The 17,509-nt window shown below is 58.1% G+C and overlaps 3 protein-coding genes across 5 annotated transcripts; 1 reads left to right on the top strand and 2 right to left on the bottom strand.

Moving 5' to 3' along the window:
• Positions 1 to 897: 897 nt before the first annotated feature.
• Positions 898 to 5,222, bottom strand: PRRG2 (proline rich and Gla domain 2). Its single transcript, XM_027859281.1, has 5 exons — positions 4,794 to 5,222; positions 4,079 to 4,184; positions 3,509 to 3,720; positions 2,670 to 2,715; positions 898 to 1,393 (listed from the first exon to the last, which is right to left on the bottom strand). The coding sequence occupies exons 2-5, from the start codon at positions 4,161 to 4,163 to the stop codon at positions 1,248 to 1,250; spliced, it is 489 nt and encodes a 162-aa protein (XP_027715082.1). The 5' UTR covers positions 4,164 to 4,184; positions 4,794 to 5,222; the 3' UTR covers positions 898 to 1,247.
• On the top strand, positions 4,449 to 12,688 carry NOSIP (nitric oxide synthase interacting protein). 3 transcript variants are annotated; one of them, XM_027859279.1, is made up of 9 exons: positions 4,449 to 4,632; positions 10,022 to 10,092; positions 10,181 to 10,286; positions 11,015 to 11,096; positions 11,206 to 11,359; positions 11,454 to 11,578; positions 11,677 to 11,867; positions 11,954 to 12,062; positions 12,156 to 12,688. In XM_027859279.1, exons 2-9 carry the CDS (start codon positions 10,023 to 10,025, stop codon positions 12,225 to 12,227), a joined length of 909 nt encoding a protein of 302 aa, XP_027715080.1. In that variant the 5' UTR covers positions 4,449 to 4,632; position 10,022; the 3' UTR covers positions 12,228 to 12,688. The 3 variants fall into 3 exon arrangements, with proteins under 3 accessions (XP_027715080.1, XP_027715081.1, XP_027715079.1); XM_027859280.1 differs by lacking the exon at positions 4,449 to 4,632 and adding an exon at positions 5,402 to 5,505 and having other exon boundaries at positions 11,680 to 11,867; XM_027859278.1 differs by lacking the exon at positions 4,449 to 4,632 and adding an exon at positions 5,402 to 5,505.
• A 200-nt stretch (positions 12,689 to 12,888) lies between these two features.
• RCN3 (reticulocalbin 3) lies at positions 12,889 to 17,471 on the bottom strand. The gene is made up of 6 exons (XM_027859277.1): positions 15,740 to 17,471; positions 14,872 to 15,074; positions 13,747 to 13,919; positions 13,470 to 13,530; positions 13,166 to 13,368; positions 12,889 to 13,079 (listed from the first exon to the last, which is right to left on the bottom strand). The coding sequence occupies exons 1-6, from the start codon at positions 15,979 to 15,981 to the stop codon at positions 12,972 to 12,974; spliced, it is 990 nt and encodes a 329-aa protein (XP_027715078.1). The 5' UTR covers positions 15,982 to 17,471; the 3' UTR covers positions 12,889 to 12,971.
• Between the last annotated feature and the right edge of the window lie 38 nt (positions 17,472 to 17,509).

Here is a 17,509-nt window from a genome sequence, read left to right as displayed (position 1 = left end):
GGCGGAGACGGCCCCTCCCCCTCCCCTCCCCCTCCCCTCCCCCCTAGGATTGGGACTGTCTAGAACTAGGCTCCGAAGTGGCAGGGACGCACCAGCTATCCTGAAGAAGTCGCGACCCACCTAGGGCACCCCCTAAGGAGACTGGCACCGGCCACTATGTGGATGGGGCGGGAGCGCCATTATAAAGGCTTGTCCCACTCGGACGTCTGTGTGCACGCACCTAGGCTACCGGAGCAGCAAGGCTAGGACACGTGTGCACATACCTCTTGTGCCCGAGGAAGCCTGGGACACACGAGGAGCCTGCGTGTGTCCTGAAGGGGGAGAGGGCCACGTGTGTGGACACACGCAGGGGGAGGGGGGAGAGAGAAGGAGGGCAGTCGACTTCCCAGGCAAATCTTTTCCAGCCCTGTTCTGGGTTTCCTGAGTAGGGGGGTCACGGGGCAGAGAAGACGCGGGCTGGCCTCGGGGGCGGGAGGGGGAGGTCTTCTTCTCAGTGGGACCGCCGAATACTACGGGGAGGGGATGGAGAAAAGGGAGTCAGAGGCGCGCCGGGGAGGGGCTTTCAGCTCCCAAGGTTTCTCCTCCAATCCCGATCCCTGATTGTCGTCCCGCGGGCCCCGCCCCCGGGAGGGATTCCATTCAGACTCCGCCCCTCCGTGCAGGTACCTCTGGTAGGGTGGGGGGGGAGCGTCATGCACCCCCGAGGCTGCCAGTGCCTGCTCGTAAGTGGGGAGGCCGGGGGGAGGCGGCAAGGGGGTCAAGGGCACATCCTCTGTCACCAGGAAGGCTCTGTAGGTTGGGAGAGACAGAGTCAGCCCCTGAAGGGGGAGACCCAAAAAAGGAGGGGAGGGGAGAGAGGAGATGGGGAGAATAACGGGATGTAACGGTTAAAAAAAAAAAAAAGGTGGAAAGCATCGATAAGAGATAAAGATCCCAAAGAGAGGAGGATAATACCGTGAAGAGTATAACTAGTAGGGCAAGACCAAGCAGCTGAGACCCAGATGGGGGAGGGGGGCAGGTAGAGTGAGACCTGACCAGATGGAGACTGAAGGAGAAAAAAACTTACCATCAAGACTGGCCCACCCAGGATCCACAGGGACCCAGGCCTCTTCCATGAACTGGAGCCCACTGGACATGTCCCCTGAGCCCCACCGTCCACCACAAGGTTTGCCTTTGCTGCCAGCCCCATCGTAAGAAGTGGAAAGAGAACCCCTGGATAGCCCCAGCTTCCTGGTCTCCCCAGGCCCTCACCTTTGGGGAGAGGGCCCAGGACTTTGATGCAACTGCCTCCGCTTATGCAGATACCAGAATGTGCCCAGGGCTGCCAGAAGCAAGACCAGTAGGCCAGCCCCCAGCCCCACAGCCAATGCTGCTACATCCACCCGGCCATTCCCTGTTGGAGAGGAAAGGAGTGAAGTCAGGGTCAGGTCTTCGAGCCACTGAGATCTCACTCTCCCCTAGGTCTGAACCCTCAGCCCCATTGCTAAGGCACACACTTCCTTAAGACAAGGCTACTGGGCTGGGGAGGGGCGCAGCAAGTCCCCATAGACCTCCAGCCTCACCAGGCCCTCTGTTGGGGAATGAAGACCTTAAGAATGATTTCTGGTTTGTTTTTTTTTTAATTTGAAAAAAGATGGCTTCCCACCTAAATAGGCCCTGTGGCTAGTGTCCCTTTAGTGTTGGGGGGAAAAAGATTTATTCTGTTAGGGCTTTGGGGCTGCAGGTTTTAGCAGCCTCGTGAGGCCCCATACTACCATTGCTGGGGAATGTCCATCTCTGTTTCTTTGGCATTGGCTCTCACCTGTATCTGGAAAGTTCTCCCTCCCTAGCTCCACTCCAGCTTCAGCTGCTAGAGGTCTTTCCCGATTCCGACCCCTCTCCATTCTTCCTCTCCCAGAAATTCCCCTGAATTTTCTTTACGTATATTTTGTATAGACTCTTTTCTCTCCCACTCTGCCCATAATTGTTATTTTTCCATCAATAAGCATTTCAACTAGGGTGAGATTGGGCTAGGTATTCTGAGCCAGATGATACAAAGATAAAAAGCCAACAATGGTGTTTGCCCTGGAGAAATGTGTCTGCGTAGAAGTGGAAACAAAGTAGATATAAAGTCTCTAGAAGTAGTCTCCCAATGATATACAAAGTAAATTGAGATGGATACATAGTGTCAGCTTAAATGTAAGTAGATACAAAAGAAGACCAAAGCAAATCCCAGGGGCTGGGTATTTCAAAAGGAGACACCAGCAAACAGCTGGGAGAATGAGGAGAGGCTTGTCAGCTAACCCTACAAGGAAACTAGGCCTCCTACAAAGTGAAAGTGAGGAGAAAGATGGGAGAGGAAAGGAAGTATGATGCTGCCAGTCAGGAATTGCAAAAGGCACAAGGCCGGTTAGGCCTGCTTGCAAAGTGCTTGGAAAGCTGGAAAGTGCCCCAGAAGGATGGAAAGGCAGGCTGGGCCCAGGTTACAAAGGGCTTCAGGATCCCCAGGTCCAGCTGAGCCAATTAAGACTTGGAGACAAGGTGAGGGCAGGGCTCAGATCTGGATTGGATCCCATTGTATCAAGTTGAATTGGTTAAGGAAGGAATGAGCTCTGGGCTCCCAGGACCTCCTCCTGGAATGTGGTTCACAATAATGGGGTGGGGTCCCCAGTGTTTAACCTAGTACTCACCAGTGCCACCCTTCCCATTGTAGGGGTAGTTCTCCCAGAAGAGATCCTAGGGCAGAAGCAGAGGCAATTTAAGCCCTATCCACTGTCCTGGCAGGGCCTGCCCCCTTGGTACTGCCCCTTCCTGGGCTCCACCCCCACACACAGGTACCCACCCCCCTCCCAGGTCCTGCTCACCCAGAGCTTTGGGTCAGATTAGGCCTAGCCCCCTGGGATCAGGGCCCACCCTTCCTACAGACCTTGCAGACAAGAGTTGGGGGAGCCCACCCACAGGGACCCCCCCCAACCCCCAGGAGACTTTCTGATTTCTTCAGTAATCTCTCTGAAGCCAGGTTCTTTGCACAGTCCAGTACCAACCCACTTTCTGGTACCCCTGCCCCCATACTGACCCTGGTCCCAATAATCCCTCCCTACCCTCACCATAGTCCCAAACCTTACTTTCCCCATTCCTGACCTCGTCTTTACAGGTCATAATTACAAGCTCAGCCCTCCAACTGCCCTCTGCTTCACAGAGCACATTCCTCTGCCCAATACTGACCCTAGTTCTAACCTCCAAACTCTAGGAATCAGTCAGTTACCCTGCCCTATCACTCTCCCCCCCACCACTCTTCACCTTAGTCCCAGCCCTATCCTTCATCCCTAACTAAGCACCCCAAGTTCCCTGGCCTCTCAGGTCGGTTCCCTAGACCACTCAAGCCCCTAAACCTAGCCCACCGTGACTGGCACTCTAGGTTAAGATCTTGAACCAATTCTACCACTGGCCCTCTGGGCCCAGCACTGCTGGGCATCTCAGGGCCCAGGTTTCAGTCCCAGTCTGCCTGGCCCGAATTCTCCTCACATACCGTCAAAGTCCTGTCTTCAAACACCTCCTGAGCCTCTTCCCAGGAACACTGCTCCTCCCAGCATTCCCGTTCCAAGTTCCCAGGGGTAAGAAGCTCCAAATCCCAATGATTAGCCCGGGGGAAGCGCCGGGGCCCAGGCCCACTCCCCAGGAAACTCTGGGCTGTAGGGGCTCCTAAGAACACAGCTGTGGGGTCTGGGCCAGCAGCAGAACCTGAAGTGAGGCAAAGGCCCTGGTGAATAGCTGACCCAGGTCTCTGAGTTTGGGGGAGGGGGGAAATGCCGGTAGGCTAAATACAGGTAAAGGCAGAGGACCATCTATTTAGATCTGGGTGGGGGGAGGGCAGGGATGGGTTTAGAGGCACAGATGTCTTCATATCCCCAGAGAAAATGGGGGAAAAATCATATACTTGCCTGCCCATAATGAGGGCAGTGGCACAAATACCTGAGAATTACTCAGGGGATCCACTGTGCCTTAGGGTCAGGGACCAGATACCCGGATCCCCAGAGGCGGGGAGACAGGTGTGTCTGACCCTATCCACCCTTCCCCTGTTCCTTTTGTAGACACTCACCATGATCTTTCCTCAGGCCAGGCTGGGAGGCTCGAGAGGAAGTCAGCCCAAGGTATAGCAGTAGCAGGAAGGGGAAGCCCCTCATAGCGGGGTAGAGACAACCGACCTAGGGAGCCGCCCCCCCCACAAAGGCAGAACAAATCATTCTAGGGATATTCTCTTCACTCCCCAACTTGTACACCTGAGTACCATCAGAAGAAAACCCACTCTCGCCACTAGGGGGCCTCAGGGCCAGGGCTGAGGTTGCTGGCAGGCAGGCCGGCAGACTGGGTCCACCCCCTTTCCAACTCACCCTCTCCACCCCCAACTCGGAATTCCCCAGACCTTGCTGGCTGCTCAAGGGTCACTTATCACATCCGGTATTTCAGGGCAAATATTAGAGGAGAAGCTTAGGCAGGGAAGGCCTGAGGAGAGGGACAAGCTTAGGTAACAAGAGTTCAGACACCTGCCTGACCTAGGGACCGTGAGGAGGCACCTGAGTTTCTAAGGGGGTTAGGAGTTAAGTGAAGGCCTGGACAACTGTGTCCTCCAGAAGGCAAAGACAGAGGTTTCAGGTCTGAATCCTTGAGGGGAGTAGGGGAGGAAGGGCAGATGCCTAAATACCTGAGCCCATTAGGGATGGGGGGAGGGGCCTAGACTCCTGGGCCAAGGAGGGGCGGCCTCCACAAAGGGCACCCAGGGAAGGGCTTTCCTGGCCAATGACTCACTCACTCACCTGCCCAGAGGAGAGACCACACGGGGCCCGGGCTTTGGGGCTGTGTGGCCAGGAGGCGAGGGAGCAGGACCCAGCTCCCAGTGGCCTTAGGTGGCCAGCCCAGCTGGGAAGGGGCGGGGCCCCAGAGCTCACCTGGGAGGGGAGGGGCCCAGGTAAGGCCCAGGTGTTTAAAGGAGCCAGGTAGAAGGATAGCTTTGACCCTGACCATGACCTAAGGATGCTGGGCCTGGGTGGGGGGACGCTTCTCCTTGCCTGGGCAAGGGGAGTCGGCCAGCACGAATGGCTCCCGACCGCCCCCCCCCAAAAAAAAACACTCACACGCAAACACCACCACCATAGCCGGAGGAGGAAACTGAGACTTTCCTAGGGGGTCTGGGAATTGCTCTGGGTCACCCAGCCCTGGAGCCCAGTGCCAGCCGGGGCCCAGAAGCTGCCCAGGTCCCGGGGGTGGGGCCGAGGCCTCCGGCCCCGCCCTCGGCTCCCACCTCCCGGAACGTCGGAGGAGCCGGCCCCAGGCTGGGGGGAACGGAGGCGAGTGGGACACGTGGCGGACGCTTGGGGACGGTGCGCTTCCGGGAGCGGCGGAAGTGGGCGGCCCAGCCGGAGGGGCGGGGCTTAGTGGCGCCTCACTTCCGGTTCGTTGTTGACGCGGGGATTGTGGCTGTGCTGTGGTGAGAGCGCTTCTGTTAGCGCTTGGAGATCCCGGGCCGAGGTGAGCCGACCGCCCAAGGCCTCCTCGGTGCTTGGAGATCTCCGGCGGGGGCGGGGGCTGGGAGTGGCCCCCAGATCTGTCCTCCGTCCGGCCCAGACCCCGCTGTGGCTTCGGCTTCCTTGGGCCATCAGCCCGGCAGTGACGGGGGGGGGGGGGCGGGGGGGGGGGAAGGCCACGCGGGGGGGGGGGGGGTGGGAGGCAGCTGGGGGAGGGGCTGGCGGAGGCGAGTGGGGGTTGCTGGAGGAGGGGCTGGGGGACCGGGGGAGGGGAGGGTTGGCATGCTGGGAGGGTCGGGGGCAGTTGGACCGGCGGCCGGTTGGCCTGGAGGAGAGTGGCCTTAGGGAAGACTTGAGGACTGGGCATAAGCTTGACTGTCCCTGAGAGAGGGAGACCCCAGAGGAAAGAGCAGGAGCAGTGGGTAGAGATGGCAGAGGGGCAAGCTGAGGCTGGGGTCAGGAGAAGCTTCTTGGTAATCTCTGCCTGGGCTTGGCACGTGAGGAACTCCCCTGTAATCCCTGCTCCCAGGAACCTGAGGCTGTGCTGAAGGGCGTGTCAGCCCCTGTGGAGTCAAAAAGTTCCCGTGCCTATCGGTAACAGGGTCAAGTCCATGAGTGGTTCCCACATTTTCAGTCTGGATGAGTTGGGAAACCCAATTAAAAAAAAAAATAAGTAGGGGCAGCTAGGTGGCACAGTGGATAGAGCACCGGCCCTGAAGTCAGGAAGACCTAAGTTCAAATCCGGCCTCAGATCAAACACTTGACACGTACTAGCTGTGTGACCTTGGGCAAGTCACTTAACCCCAATTGCCATTAAAAAAAAAAAAGCAAACAAAAAAGAAAGGGATGGTTCGAGCTATCCTAGTGTGGAATGGTCTGCCTTGGGAAGTAGTGAGCTGCCTGTCATTCGAGGTCTTCAGGCAAAGCCTGCTGAGCCATCCCTTTTTGTTGTTGTTCAGTCATATCCGACTCTCCACGACCCCATTTGGGGTTTTCTTGGCAAAGATACTGGAGTGTTTGCCATTTCCTTCTCCAGCTCATTTAACAGATGAGGAAGACGGAGGCCAACAGGCTTAAATGATTTGCCCGGTGTCACGCCGCTAGTGTCTGAGTCCAGATTTGAAGTCAGGAAGATGAGATCTTAGGGGACTGAAAATCAGTAAGAGTAAATAATGTGACTGCATAGTACTCTTCAATCCCAGGCTTCGTTCCTTCTTTTGTAAACACTTGTTAAATCCTTGCTCTGCGCTCAGTGACAGGAGACAGAATGTTTATATGAGGCAGGATCCCTTCCCTCAGACCTCCCGTTTTGAAGTGTGGCACACACCACCATGCCTTAGGGCTGTCAGGTCATGGGAAAACCAAGTTCACTGCAAGGTCTGAGAGGCTGAGGAGGCCTGTTGGGGGAGGTGATGTTTGAGTCGAGCTTTCCCAGAACCTCTGAGGTTCTGATTTGGAAAGGGTTTCGATGGCCATCTGGTCCAGTGTAGAGCTTAAATAGAATCCCTGCCCCCTCTGCTTGAGGATCTGCAAGGATGGGGAGCCTGCCACCTCCCAAGGAATCCCAGCCCACTCCTGGCCAGCTCCAACTGTTAGGAAGTGTTTCTTGCCATGGGTCCAAAATTGGCATCCAACAGCTTCCCCCCCCCAGTCTTGCTGGTGCTGCCCTCGGCAGCCAAGGAAGCCAGCTCTCATGGGCTTGTCTACATGGTAGCCCTTGGCATCCTTGAAGGCAGCTCTCATCCACCCCCAGTGCCTTCAGCCAATCCTCACAGGCCTGTGTGCCTTGGTGGCTGAAGCCGAGCCAGGGAGACCAGTTTGGCCCCGGGCAGCTCTCCGTCTCCGTCTTGGCAGCCTTCTTCTGGCCACTCTCAAGCCTGTGAAGGCATTGGAGAGATGCCAGCAGGGGAAGAGGGAAGAGGTGGGACAAAGACACAGGGAGAGTTTAGTGGGGAGGGAGGTAGAGGCCCTGCATGGGGGCCAGGGAAGGAGGAGCTCAGCTAAGACGCCACGATTGGAGGAGACCAGGCTTTAGAGAGGAGAGGAAGCCCAGGAGCACCCTGAGAGGGCGTCCGGCCAGGGATCCCTTCCCAGGGCCATTGCCAGCCGGGGGTCAGTCATCTGGGCCAGAATGGGAAGCCGGCTCCCTCCCAAGGCTGCCCACTCCACTTGGGCCAGGCTCTCACTGCAGGGGCACTTGGGCCATCTAAACGTGCCTCTTAGCTCTCCATCGAGAAAGCCTCCCCTCTCTAGAGCACGACAGTCGCGTGACAGAGACCTTGGAGGTCTCTTCCTTTCCCAGATAAGGAAACTGAGGCACACAGGGGAAGTGACTCGGCCAAAGTCACATGGCTAGTAACTGGCAAAGGCCAGATTTGATCCCAAGGGCCTGAGATTCCCAGTTCAGCATTCGCCTCACACACAGCCCAGGGTGCCTTGGGAAATGGAGGCTGAGGGAGCCCCAAAATCAAACTGACCCTGCCCTCACGGAGCTTACAGTCTGTTGGGGGAAATAGTGTGAGTGTCTGCACTAAGTACAAGGTGACTAGGGGATCGGAAAAGGCTTCACATGGAAGACAGCACTTGAACTGGGCCTTGCTGCTGGCCAAGGATGCCTGAAGGGGCAGAAAGAGCATTCCCAGCACGAGGGCCCGGCAGTGCAAAGGCTTGGGGATGGGATGCCTCGTGTGGGCTGCGATACAGCCCCAGCCCCTGCCCCCAAGTCTTCTTCTGGCTAAACTGCTGCCTCTGTTTCCTTGGCCTTGGCCTGCTGGACTGAGGCAGAGTCACACCTAGACTGGAGGCCATCCCTGAGCAGAGCCTCGAATGAAAGGGAAAGGGAAGGTGTTTTGGCCCAGGAGTGGGCATGGAGAACACACCAGAAAACTCAGGGCCAACCCCAGGGATGCATATTTGGGGACCGGGGCATGCCACCAAGGGAGCCTGGGCTGAGAGTTGTCTCTTGGGAAATCCCAAAGGGTTCCTTCGCAGAGATGGAATATGGGCAGAGCTAGGCATGAAAGAAGGTGGCCGCGGGCAGAGAGTGGGACGCAGAAGGTCTGACTGCGGGTGCCTGGGATGGGGAGGTGAGGGAGTGACGAGCTGTAGTCCAGGGGATTGGGGACATGGGAGAGCCAGTGTGGGGGAAAGACGAGGTGAGCGTGGATCACGTTGACCAAGGCCTACCTTCATGTTGAGCAGAGACGAAGGCCTTGGGGCTCTCAGGCGAGAGACATTTATTAAGTGCGTATTGTATCAGTGCATTGATTATCTGCACAGAAGAGGTGGTCGACTAGTGCGAGGGTAAATAGAGAAAAAGGGGCAGCTAGGTGGTGCAGTGAGTAGAGCACCGGTGCTGGAGTAAGGAGGACCTGAGTTCAAATCCAGCCTCAGACACTTGATCCTTACTAGCTGTGTGACCCTGGGTGAGTCTACCAGGGTAGATAGAGAAAAGGTGGTGAGGAAGAGCCAAAGCTTGGTGGTGGGAAGAGAAGCAGGAGCCCTTGGTGTCCTGGCAGCCACGAGAGAAGGATGCAGCAGGAGGACCTGGGAGGAGCCTTGGAGCTCGGGGCCAAAGAGCTTAGTGGTGACCATGAGGGCAGGGGTCAGAAGAAACCAGGCTGGAGAAAGGGAGACAGTCCGGGAGCCAGGGGCGGCATGCAGAAAGGGGGAATCTGCTGGCGGGATGGGATGGGTGCCTGGGGCCTCGAGCAGCTCAGCAGGACCCGGGTCTTTGGTGCTGCCTGCCTACTCGTTATTGGCTTTGCCTGCAGCAGAGACGGTTTGCTTTTTTTTTTTCTTTTCTTTTCTTTTTTTTTTTAAAGGCAATTGGGGTTAAGTGACTTGTCCAGGGTCACACAGCTAGTGAGTGTCAAGTGTTTGGTCTGAGGCCGGATTTGAACTGAGGTCCTCCTGACTTCAAGGCCGGTGCTCTATCCACTGCACCACCTAGCTGCCTCTTTGGCTTCTTTCAATCCCCAGTGCCTTTTGTATCCACAGCACATAGTAGGCACTTAATACTTCTGAATTGAATGTTGGAGAAGAAAAAAGGGGAGTCTGACATATCACCCCTTCAGATACTAGAAGGCATCACGTCAAAAAAAGGTCTCCCCGGGGCCAGCTAGGTGGTACAGTGGATAGCGAACTGGCCCTGGAGTCAGGAGGATCTGAGTTCAAATGTGACCTGAGACACATAACACTAGCTGAGGGACCATGGGAAGTCACTTAACCCATTGCCTAGCCCCCCTAAAAGATGTCCCCCAAGCAGACTTAGGAGGAGGAGAAGCAGATCTGTGATTGAAGCCACACGGCCTAGTGGTCAGAGCTGAGCTGGAGTGGGCCTCCCTGCCCCTGCAGGGAGCCCTGCCTCCTCCCCAGAGCCTGACTTCGTAGGGGGAATTCTTAGGAAGGGAAGGATGGTCTTGGAGATCCCTCCCAGCGCGGAAGCTCTGGCGTGGCTCCCCTCTGCTCTGGCCCCCCCTGCAGCCTCCAGACTCTCAGCCTCTCGTCCTTCCTCCCAGGATGACGCGTCACGGGAAGAACTGCACTGCAGGCGCCGTGTACACATATCACGAGAAGAAAAAAGACACCGGTAATGGCAGCGGAGGCGGGGGCCTTCGGGGGAGCCGCTGGGGGAGGGGCCGCGGGTCTGGGCTGCATCCCTCCCTCTCCCCTTCCAGCGGCCTCGGGCTATGGAACGCAGAACGTTCGGCTGAGTCGGGATGCCGTCAAGGACTTTGACTGCTGCTGTCTCTCCCTGCAGCCCTGCCACGACCCCGTGGTCACGTGAGCTGGGGGGGGGGTCCTCGGTTCTCGTCTCCCTCGCCTCCTGCCAGCAGGCCCAGCACCCCACACAGCAGAGAGTTGAGACAAGCACATTCAGCTCCGTTTGCTTTCTCCGCTCCTCCTTTGCCCAGGCCGTCCTCCATGCCTAGAATGTACTTCCTCCTTCGCCTGGCTCTGCCCTCTGGGTGCTTACATTCTACTGGGGCGTGCAGCATGGTCATGGGTCAGCAGAGATGGGCACAGTGGTTTGTAGCAGGGGCAGGGATGGCATACAGCTGAAGAAATCAGGAAGACCTCCTGGAGGAGGTGGCCCTTGAGTTCAGCCTTGTGAGGAGGGAGCCAGTGTGCTTAGTTGGGAGATGGGTGCTTGGGTCCAGGTGGATGGGGAGTGGGGAGGGGCCCCAGCACCCCAGGCATGCCGAAGCTGTCGCTGTCCGTGCTCCCCAGGCTGTGGGGCCTGGGCCCTCGTCTCTCTGTTAGATTGCGAGCTCACTGCGGCCCTGCCTATGTTGTATCGGGGGGGTGTTCCCTGCACGTGACATCTGTCAAGTTTAATCAGTGTTGATTGAATGAGGGGTGCACATACGCACGCACACACACACCCCCAAAATCGCTTGAGCATCTCTGAATGGACCCCGGTCTTTATTGGTGCCTCTGTACGTGGCTGCTGGGTCTCCAGGGATGTCTCCTATTTCTCTGGTGACACTGCCCACCCATGTGCCTTGCAGTCCTGACGGCTTCCTATATGAGCGCGAAGCAATCCTGGAGTATATCCTCCACCAGAAGCGCGAGATTGCCCGGCAAAGGAAGGTAAAGGGGCCCCTGAAGGCGGGAAGGAAGGGGAAACCTGAGGGGCCCAGAGGGGAGGAGCCCCCAAGAGCAACAGGACTGATGTTCTTCCTCCCTGCCCCCCCACCAGGCGTACGAAAAGCAGCGAGGCGCCCAGCAGGAGGAGCGGCGGGAGCTGAGCCGGGCCGCTGCCCAGGACCAGCTTCGGGGCTTCCTGGAGAAGGAGGCGGCTATTGTCAGCCGGCCCCTCAATCCTTTCACCCCTCGAGCAGGCACCAGCCCGGGTGAGGACAGGGTACAGGGCCAGCCACGTGCTTCCCGCCCAGCAGAGCAGAGTTCCTCTGAACCCCGCTAAGCTCGGTTTTTTTCTCACCCCAGGGGATCCCCAGCCAGGCGCCGACTCAGCCTCTGAGGCCGGGGAAAAGGAGAAGGCAAAGGAGCTCCCCAGTTTTTGGATCCCGTCGCTGACCCCTGAAGCCAAGGCCACCAAGCTGGAGAAGCCGGTGAGAGGACCCTGCCCCCCGCTGACCCCAGTGCCTAGGGAGCCCCGTGACCCCCTCCTCTGAGCCCATTCTGTCTCTGTGTGTGCATGTGTCTGAAGCAGTCGCGCATCGTGACGTGCCCGATGTCAGGAAAGCCCTTGCGCCTGTCAGACCTCATCTCCGTGCGCTTCACGCCCGTGGATGGCTCCGTGGACAGAGTGGGTCTGATCACTCGGAGCGAACGCTACGTCTGCGCGGTGACTCGGGACAGCCTGAGCAACTCCACGCCCTGCGCCGTGCTGCGGCCTTCGTGAGTCGGGGGGCTCACTCGCCGGGCCAGGGAGGGCAGAGGCCCGGCGAGCGAGCCCCGCCAGCCTGCCCTTCCTTCTTTCCCAGGGGCGCTGTGGTGACTGTGGAGTGCGTGGAGCGTTTGATCCGCAAAGACATGGTGGATCCCATCAGTGGGGATCCACTCACAGACAAGGACATCATTCTGCTACAGAGGGTAAGCTGCCCACCCTGGCCCCTCCCCCCCATCTCCCCACTGCCCCTCTGTCCTCCTGATGACTCATCACCCCATGCTTGTCCTCTTCCCTAGGGCGGCACTGGCTTTGCAGGTTCTGGGGTACAACTGGAGGCCAAGAAGTCTCGCCCTGTAATGCAGGCCTGAAGGGGCCCGGTGGGGGGGGGGGGATGAGGGGGCTCGTTCTGGATGGAACCAGTGGATAATAAATGTGTTGGCTTCCGGTTCCCTGGCGCCAGTGTGAGGGGTTGGGCACCCAGGCATCCCGCTGCCTGCCCACCTCCGGGACCCCCCCAGAATAGGTCAGACTCCAGGAACTTGAGGCCTCGACTTTTATTGCAGCCTCTCCCTCCCACCCCTCCTCTGGGGTCAGAACACCCCTCCTCTGGGGGCTTTGAGGCCCAGAGGGAGGTGATGAGGAAAATCAGTCCTTCCTGCCGGCTTGGGGCTCAAATTTTCTGCTGTCTTGCGTTTGGGGGCCCCAGTGCTGATCCTGATGCTGCAGGCCAGGCCTTCAGGGGCTCTGGCTTATGACTGGGAAATGCTTGCTGAAGCTGGGCCCCGACGTGTACCCAGAAAGGGTCCAGAGAGGAAATGTATCCAGGGGATCCACAGAAGATGCTCAGAGCCTTCAGTTAGACTCCTAGGCCCTAGGGCCATATGAAGATGGGGCCCCAAGTTCTCTACCAGGAACCACGGCAGGTCCGAGCAGGTTGTGGCCGGAAGGGCCCTGGGCCATAGTCCATGGGGTTTGTTTGTCCTCTCTATCTTCAGTCCCTGTTTCATAAATGAGGTTCTCCTGACTATATTTATAACGGGTATTTCTGCCGTCTCGCTGGGAGGTGGGGGCAGGGGTGTTTGGCAAGTGCTGGCCCCACCAGAGCAGGGTGCTCAGAGCTCATCATGATGCCGTGTCAGGTCCTCACCGTAGTTGGTGGCCTGGCTGCCCACAAACATGTTCCAGTTCCCCAGGATCTCCTGTTTGCTCAGGCGTCCATCCTGTGGGGAGGTTCGCTCGGGCATTAGGCCCTGATGCTGCCGGGCCCTGGCGGTACCCCCCACCGGCCTCCCCAGGGGCTCCCTACCTTATCAGTGTCACTTTCCTGCAGCAAGTGATTGGCCTCCACCAGCGGCTGGTCCTGGGCCGGGGGCAGCACCCAGTGCCCCACCTCCTGGCCATCCAGGTGCCCGTCCCCGTTCAGGTCCCGGAAGTCTCGGAACTGCTGCCGCTCTGTCTGCACCCAGGCAGGTTCCTCACCTCCCTCTGGCTCGGGGGAGTACAGGTCCGCTGGGCGTGTCGGGAGACAGACAAAGGGTGTCAGCCTCCCGCCAGGACGGAGCAGCGCACCCCCTCCCGCCACTCACTCCCCATGGTGGCAGCCCCTTCACCTATGTACTCCTCCACTTGGACATAACCATCTCCATTCTTGTCCAAATCCTCCAGGGTCTCCTGGGGGAAGAGAAGACAGGCTGAGGGGGCTGTGGGTCATAGGTCACAGACCTGGGGCTGGAAAGCCCTTGAGAGGCCAGCTAGCAGGGTGCAGCCCTCTTAAAGGTGAGGAAGTGACCTGATTGGCCCCGGGGCCCTCCCAGGCAGCATCGGGGACCAAGAGGGAGAAGGAGGTAAGGTGGGGTGGGAGACACGGCGCAGCGCCTGCATCCTCACAGCGATCACGATATCTCGCATGTGGGGGAACTCCTCCGGGTGCAGGAAGGCTGTGAACTCCTCCCTGGTGGCCTGCAGATCCCCATCTTGGTCGGCTGCCCGGAACCGCCTCTCATCTCGAGCCAGCAGCTTCTTATACGTCTCTGCGTCCTCCACGTCCGAGAACTCTTCTCCTGGTGTGAGGGAAGACAGGGGAGGGAACTGAGGCAGGGCTCCCAGGCTCCCCTCCCTGGAAATGCCAACAAGGGAAGGCAGCTGCCAGGCCAGGGAGGAAGCCTCGACTGGCAGTCTCCAAAGGCTGGGTCATGGACGGTGCCTCGAGGGAGAGACCCGTCCCAGGAGGCTTTGAGAAGGACGGAATGGAAGAGAACCCAGGCAGGAGACAAAGGACGGCAGGAAGCAATGGTCACGATGCCTGGCCCTGCAGCCCGGGAGGAGGAGGCTCTTAAGACAGAAGCTAGTTTGGGCAAGTGGGAGATGGTCTGGGTCAGTACCATGTCTGCAGCTGCTAGGTCAGGAATCTGATCACCTCTGCCCTACTTCGTGGGGTAACCTGAGGGCTCCCCTCCGCGTGGCCAAAGGGAGTGGATAAAATAGTGGCCAGATGTAGTCGGTCAGGAAAGGGTTCAAAGCCTGCGTGCACCCTGGCCAGCCGTGTCTGTCTGGCTCAGGAGAGGCGTCTGTTGCATGAAGTACACCTTGTAATCTCATCAAGAGACTGGGGGAGGGGGCGCTCCTCAGGGGATACCCTCATCGAGCCCCATTCCCATTCCACGAATCTCAAACGAAATCACAGACAGCGCACTCCAAGCAAGCCAGAAGGGAGGCAGTGACTGACCCTGGTCACACAACATTCAGGGGTGATCTCTTCCCGACCCTGCCTGCTGAAGGCACCTTCCTGAAGAGGAGAGTTAGGAGGAAGGAGGCCTGGAGCAGAGAGCACAGAACCAGGATGGAGGTAGGAGCGTGGGGAATAAGCCCATCCCCCCAGCTTGGAGGAGAGGACAGCAGGTCGAGCGAGATTAGGCCAAGAGCAGGAGAAGCCTGGGTCACTCAGTGGAGCCACTGGCTGGTATAGGGTCAGAGACTGCCAGCGGGATGCAGGGCTCGGGCTCCTCGCCTTACCAGGCTGGTAGTGACCATAGGTGATGTTGCGCAATTCTCCCCAGCCCACGCGGCCGTCACCGTCAGTATCGTAGGTGTCCCACGCAGCTGTAACCGAGTCTCGGATGTGCCGCTGCTGAGTGTGAGAAATCCAGGCCCGGAGTTCATCTAGCGATACCCAGCCATCAGCATCCCCATCGCGATCCATTCGGTCCACGATCCGCCTGCATCGGGGTGCGATGGGGGTACAGTAAGAGGGGCCCCAGCACCTTCAGAGGAGACAGAGACTCTCCTCTTTGGCTGGGTATTCACGGTGGCTGGACCGGACTGCTTGTTGATTGAACGACTGACCTTGGTGGCCACCTCACTAAGCCCCACCCCCCAGGCCAAATGGTCATCCAGCGCGTGCTTGAAAGGGGCAGAGAAGAGGAGAGGGAGGGGGCGGCACCCCTACTCTGCCTAGGTAGCCTCTATTTTTAAACAGCCCTCATCGCTAAGTTTTCCAGACACGGAACCTAAATCTGCCTCCCCGTAACTCCCTTTCCCTCCAGGCCCTCCCTCCCTAACCCCACCCCACCCACTGCTCCCCTCTGAGGCCACTCCTTTCCCCATGACAACCCTTCCAAATTCTGGAGAACAGATCTCACAGCCACCCTCCCCACCCCCGCACCCCCCGTTCCCCAGCCTCCTCTAAGGTAAACAGCCCATGTTTCTTCTACTATTCCTTATACGGCAGAAGATGCTAACTTCCCCACCCTCACAACATCCATCCCATCCGGGAATTTGGAATAGGAAGAACAACACGGGCCTGCACTAGGTCAGACGCGCGCGCGCTCTCTCACACACACACACACACACACACACACACACTCGCGCGCGCGCCTCATACCCCAGCCGGGCTTTGCTCTCCTCTGGGCTGAGCTGGTCAAACTCCCGAGCTGCCTCCCGGCCCAGGAAGGCCTCATGGTCAAACTGGAAGTCTCCATGGGCATCGTCGTGCTTGGCCTCACTCAGTGGAGCCTGCTGGTGCACCCGGCTTGAGATAGGGACCCCAGCATCTGGGGGGGGCTTGCCCCATGCCCCTTTGCCCAGGCCTAGCCCCAGCAGCAGCAGTGACCACAGCCACGTCATCCCCCTGAAGGAGAGAGGTCGAGAAGGCCTGAGCACAGAGCCCTTGGACAGATAGGGTGATGAGTGGCAAGAAGGAGGTGGAACAGGATCCAGAGACAGCAAATGGGCCAGAGTGGGGGGTGGGGAGGCAGGGAATAGGAAGAGAATAATCGAGAGACAGATGGGGTCCACGGAGGGACCAAAGGAGGATGTGATGCAGGAGTGGTAAAGGGCCAGGTGGGGCACAGGGCTGGACAATGGGGAGTGGAATAGAGAGGGTCTAAGGGATGGGGGGGGGACAAAGATACAGAGGGGGAGTGGGGGGGGTCACAAAAATGACAGAAGAGATGGGTGGTGGGCAGAAACATCAAGAGTGACACGGGTGATCTGGGAGGTACGTAGGAAACGGGTGGTGATCGAAGGGCAGTAAATAAAGGAAACGGGTGTAGCTAGGTCAAAAATAGAAGTGAGTTGGGGCTAGAGATGGGCTAAAAAGGGGACGGTGAACAAGGAGAGAATGGGAGGAAGGTAAGATGTAGAGTCAGACATGAGGAAATGGATAAGGGTTTAGGACAAGAGACTGGTGTTGGTGGAAGGATGGAGAAGGAAATACTGGGAAGGGGGAATGGCAGTCATAAGGGAGAGCTAGAAATTGGGGGAGCTGGAAGAGCTGGAAAAAGGTAAAGATGGGGAAGGAGATGGTTTGGGCTTCTGAAAGGGGGTTGTACAAAATGGGGCTTTGGTGGGTAGAGAGAAAGGATTGGGACAGGATGCAGTAAAGTGGGGCTGGAAGGCTGGGAGGGGTTAGGGTACAGAAAGGTACAGATAGAACCATGGGAGGGCAGAAGGGATGGAGGACAGGCAAACAGGAAGGAGTTGGGATACAGAGTTGAGTGGGAGGATCCATAGAGTGGGAAGAGGGGAGTGGAGACAGAAGGGGGGGGGACGGACTAGGGGACACAGAGAAGCTGGAGGACAGAGCTCAGGGGTGGCAGGCTAGGAAACAGGTCAGGAACCCATGATGGGGCAGGGGCACATAGTGGGAGCTGGGGGGTGGGTCTGAGGGCACAGAGAGGGTATGGGCCATGGGGGTGGCACAGAAAGAGGATCGGGGGACAAAGACACAGGAGCTGGAGGATGAGTTGAGGGGGTCACAAAAACTAGAGAATGAGGTGGGGCACAGAGAAGGCATGGATAGTAGGTAGAGGCAAAAGGAGGGATGGGGGATGGCACAGGAGACACAAGTTAGGATAGGGGCACATCGAGGGGATTGAGAGCCCATTAGAGGGGCTGGGGCAAGGGGCACAGAAGTGCTGAGGGATGAAGGACAAAGCAGTTGCAGGACAGGAGCACAATGTTGCAAGGATTACAAAGAAAGGACTGCAGGGTGTATTGGGGGACTGAGAGAGATGGGGATGGGGGTGGCACAGAGTAGAGCTGGGGACCAGAGAACAGAGAAGAGATGGAAACTGGGGCCCAGAGAAGATGGAGGGCGGGTTGGGGGTACAGAGAGGGATTGAGGGAAGGGTTAGGGGCCAGAGAGATGATG

Source organism: Vombatus ursinus, unplaced genomic scaffold, assembly GCF_900497805.2.
Source record: "Vombatus ursinus unplaced genomic scaffold, bare-nosed wombat genome assembly UNPS02014165.1, whole genome shotgun sequence".
Classification (NCBI taxonomy): domain Eukaryota; kingdom Metazoa; phylum Chordata; class Mammalia; order Diprotodontia; family Vombatidae; genus Vombatus; species Vombatus ursinus.
The sequence above is the reverse complement of the archived record's forward strand: the minus strand, read 5'-3'. Positions and strand labels throughout refer to the sequence as shown.

Excerpts from the sequence above, each read along its gene's own strand:
- RCN3 (XM_027859277.1), bottom strand. The coding sequence starts at position 15,981 with ATGACGTGGCTGTGGTCACTGCTGCTGCTGGGGCTAGGCCTGGGCAAA. Across the intron at positions 13,369-13,469 it reads CCAAGTGGAGGAGTACATAG|CGGACCTGTACTCCCCCGAG; the intron begins GTGAAGGGGCTG and ends CGACACGCCCAG. Across the intron at positions 13,080-13,165 it reads AGGAAAGTGACACTGATAAG|GATGGACGCCTGAGCAAACA; the intron begins GTAGGGAGCCCC and ends ACCTCCCCACAG.
- NOSIP (XM_027859279.1), top strand. The coding sequence starts at position 10,023 with ATGACGCGTCACGGGAAGAACTGCACTGCAGGCGCCGTGTACACATAT. Across the intron at positions 10,287-11,014 it reads TGCCACGACCCCGTGGTCAC|TCCTGACGGCTTCCTATATG; the intron begins GTGAGCTGGGGG and ends TGTGCCTTGCAG. Across the intron at positions 12,063-12,155 it reads ACATCATTCTGCTACAGAGG|GGCGGCACTGGCTTTGCAGG; the intron begins GTAAGCTGCCCA and ends CCTCTTCCCTAG.
- PRRG2 (XM_027859281.1), bottom strand. The coding sequence starts at position 4,163 with ATGAGGGGCTTCCCCTTCCTGCTACTGCTATACCTTGGGCTGACTTCC. Across the intron at positions 3,721-4,078 it reads TGGCCTGAGGAAAGATCATG|GTTCTGCTGCTGGCCCAGAC; the intron begins GTGAGTGTCTAC and ends GCCTCACTTCAG. Across the intron at positions 1,394-2,669 it reads CAATGGGAAGGGTGGCACTG|GGAATGGCCGGGTGGATGTA; the intron begins GTGAGTACTAGG and ends CCTCTCCAACAG.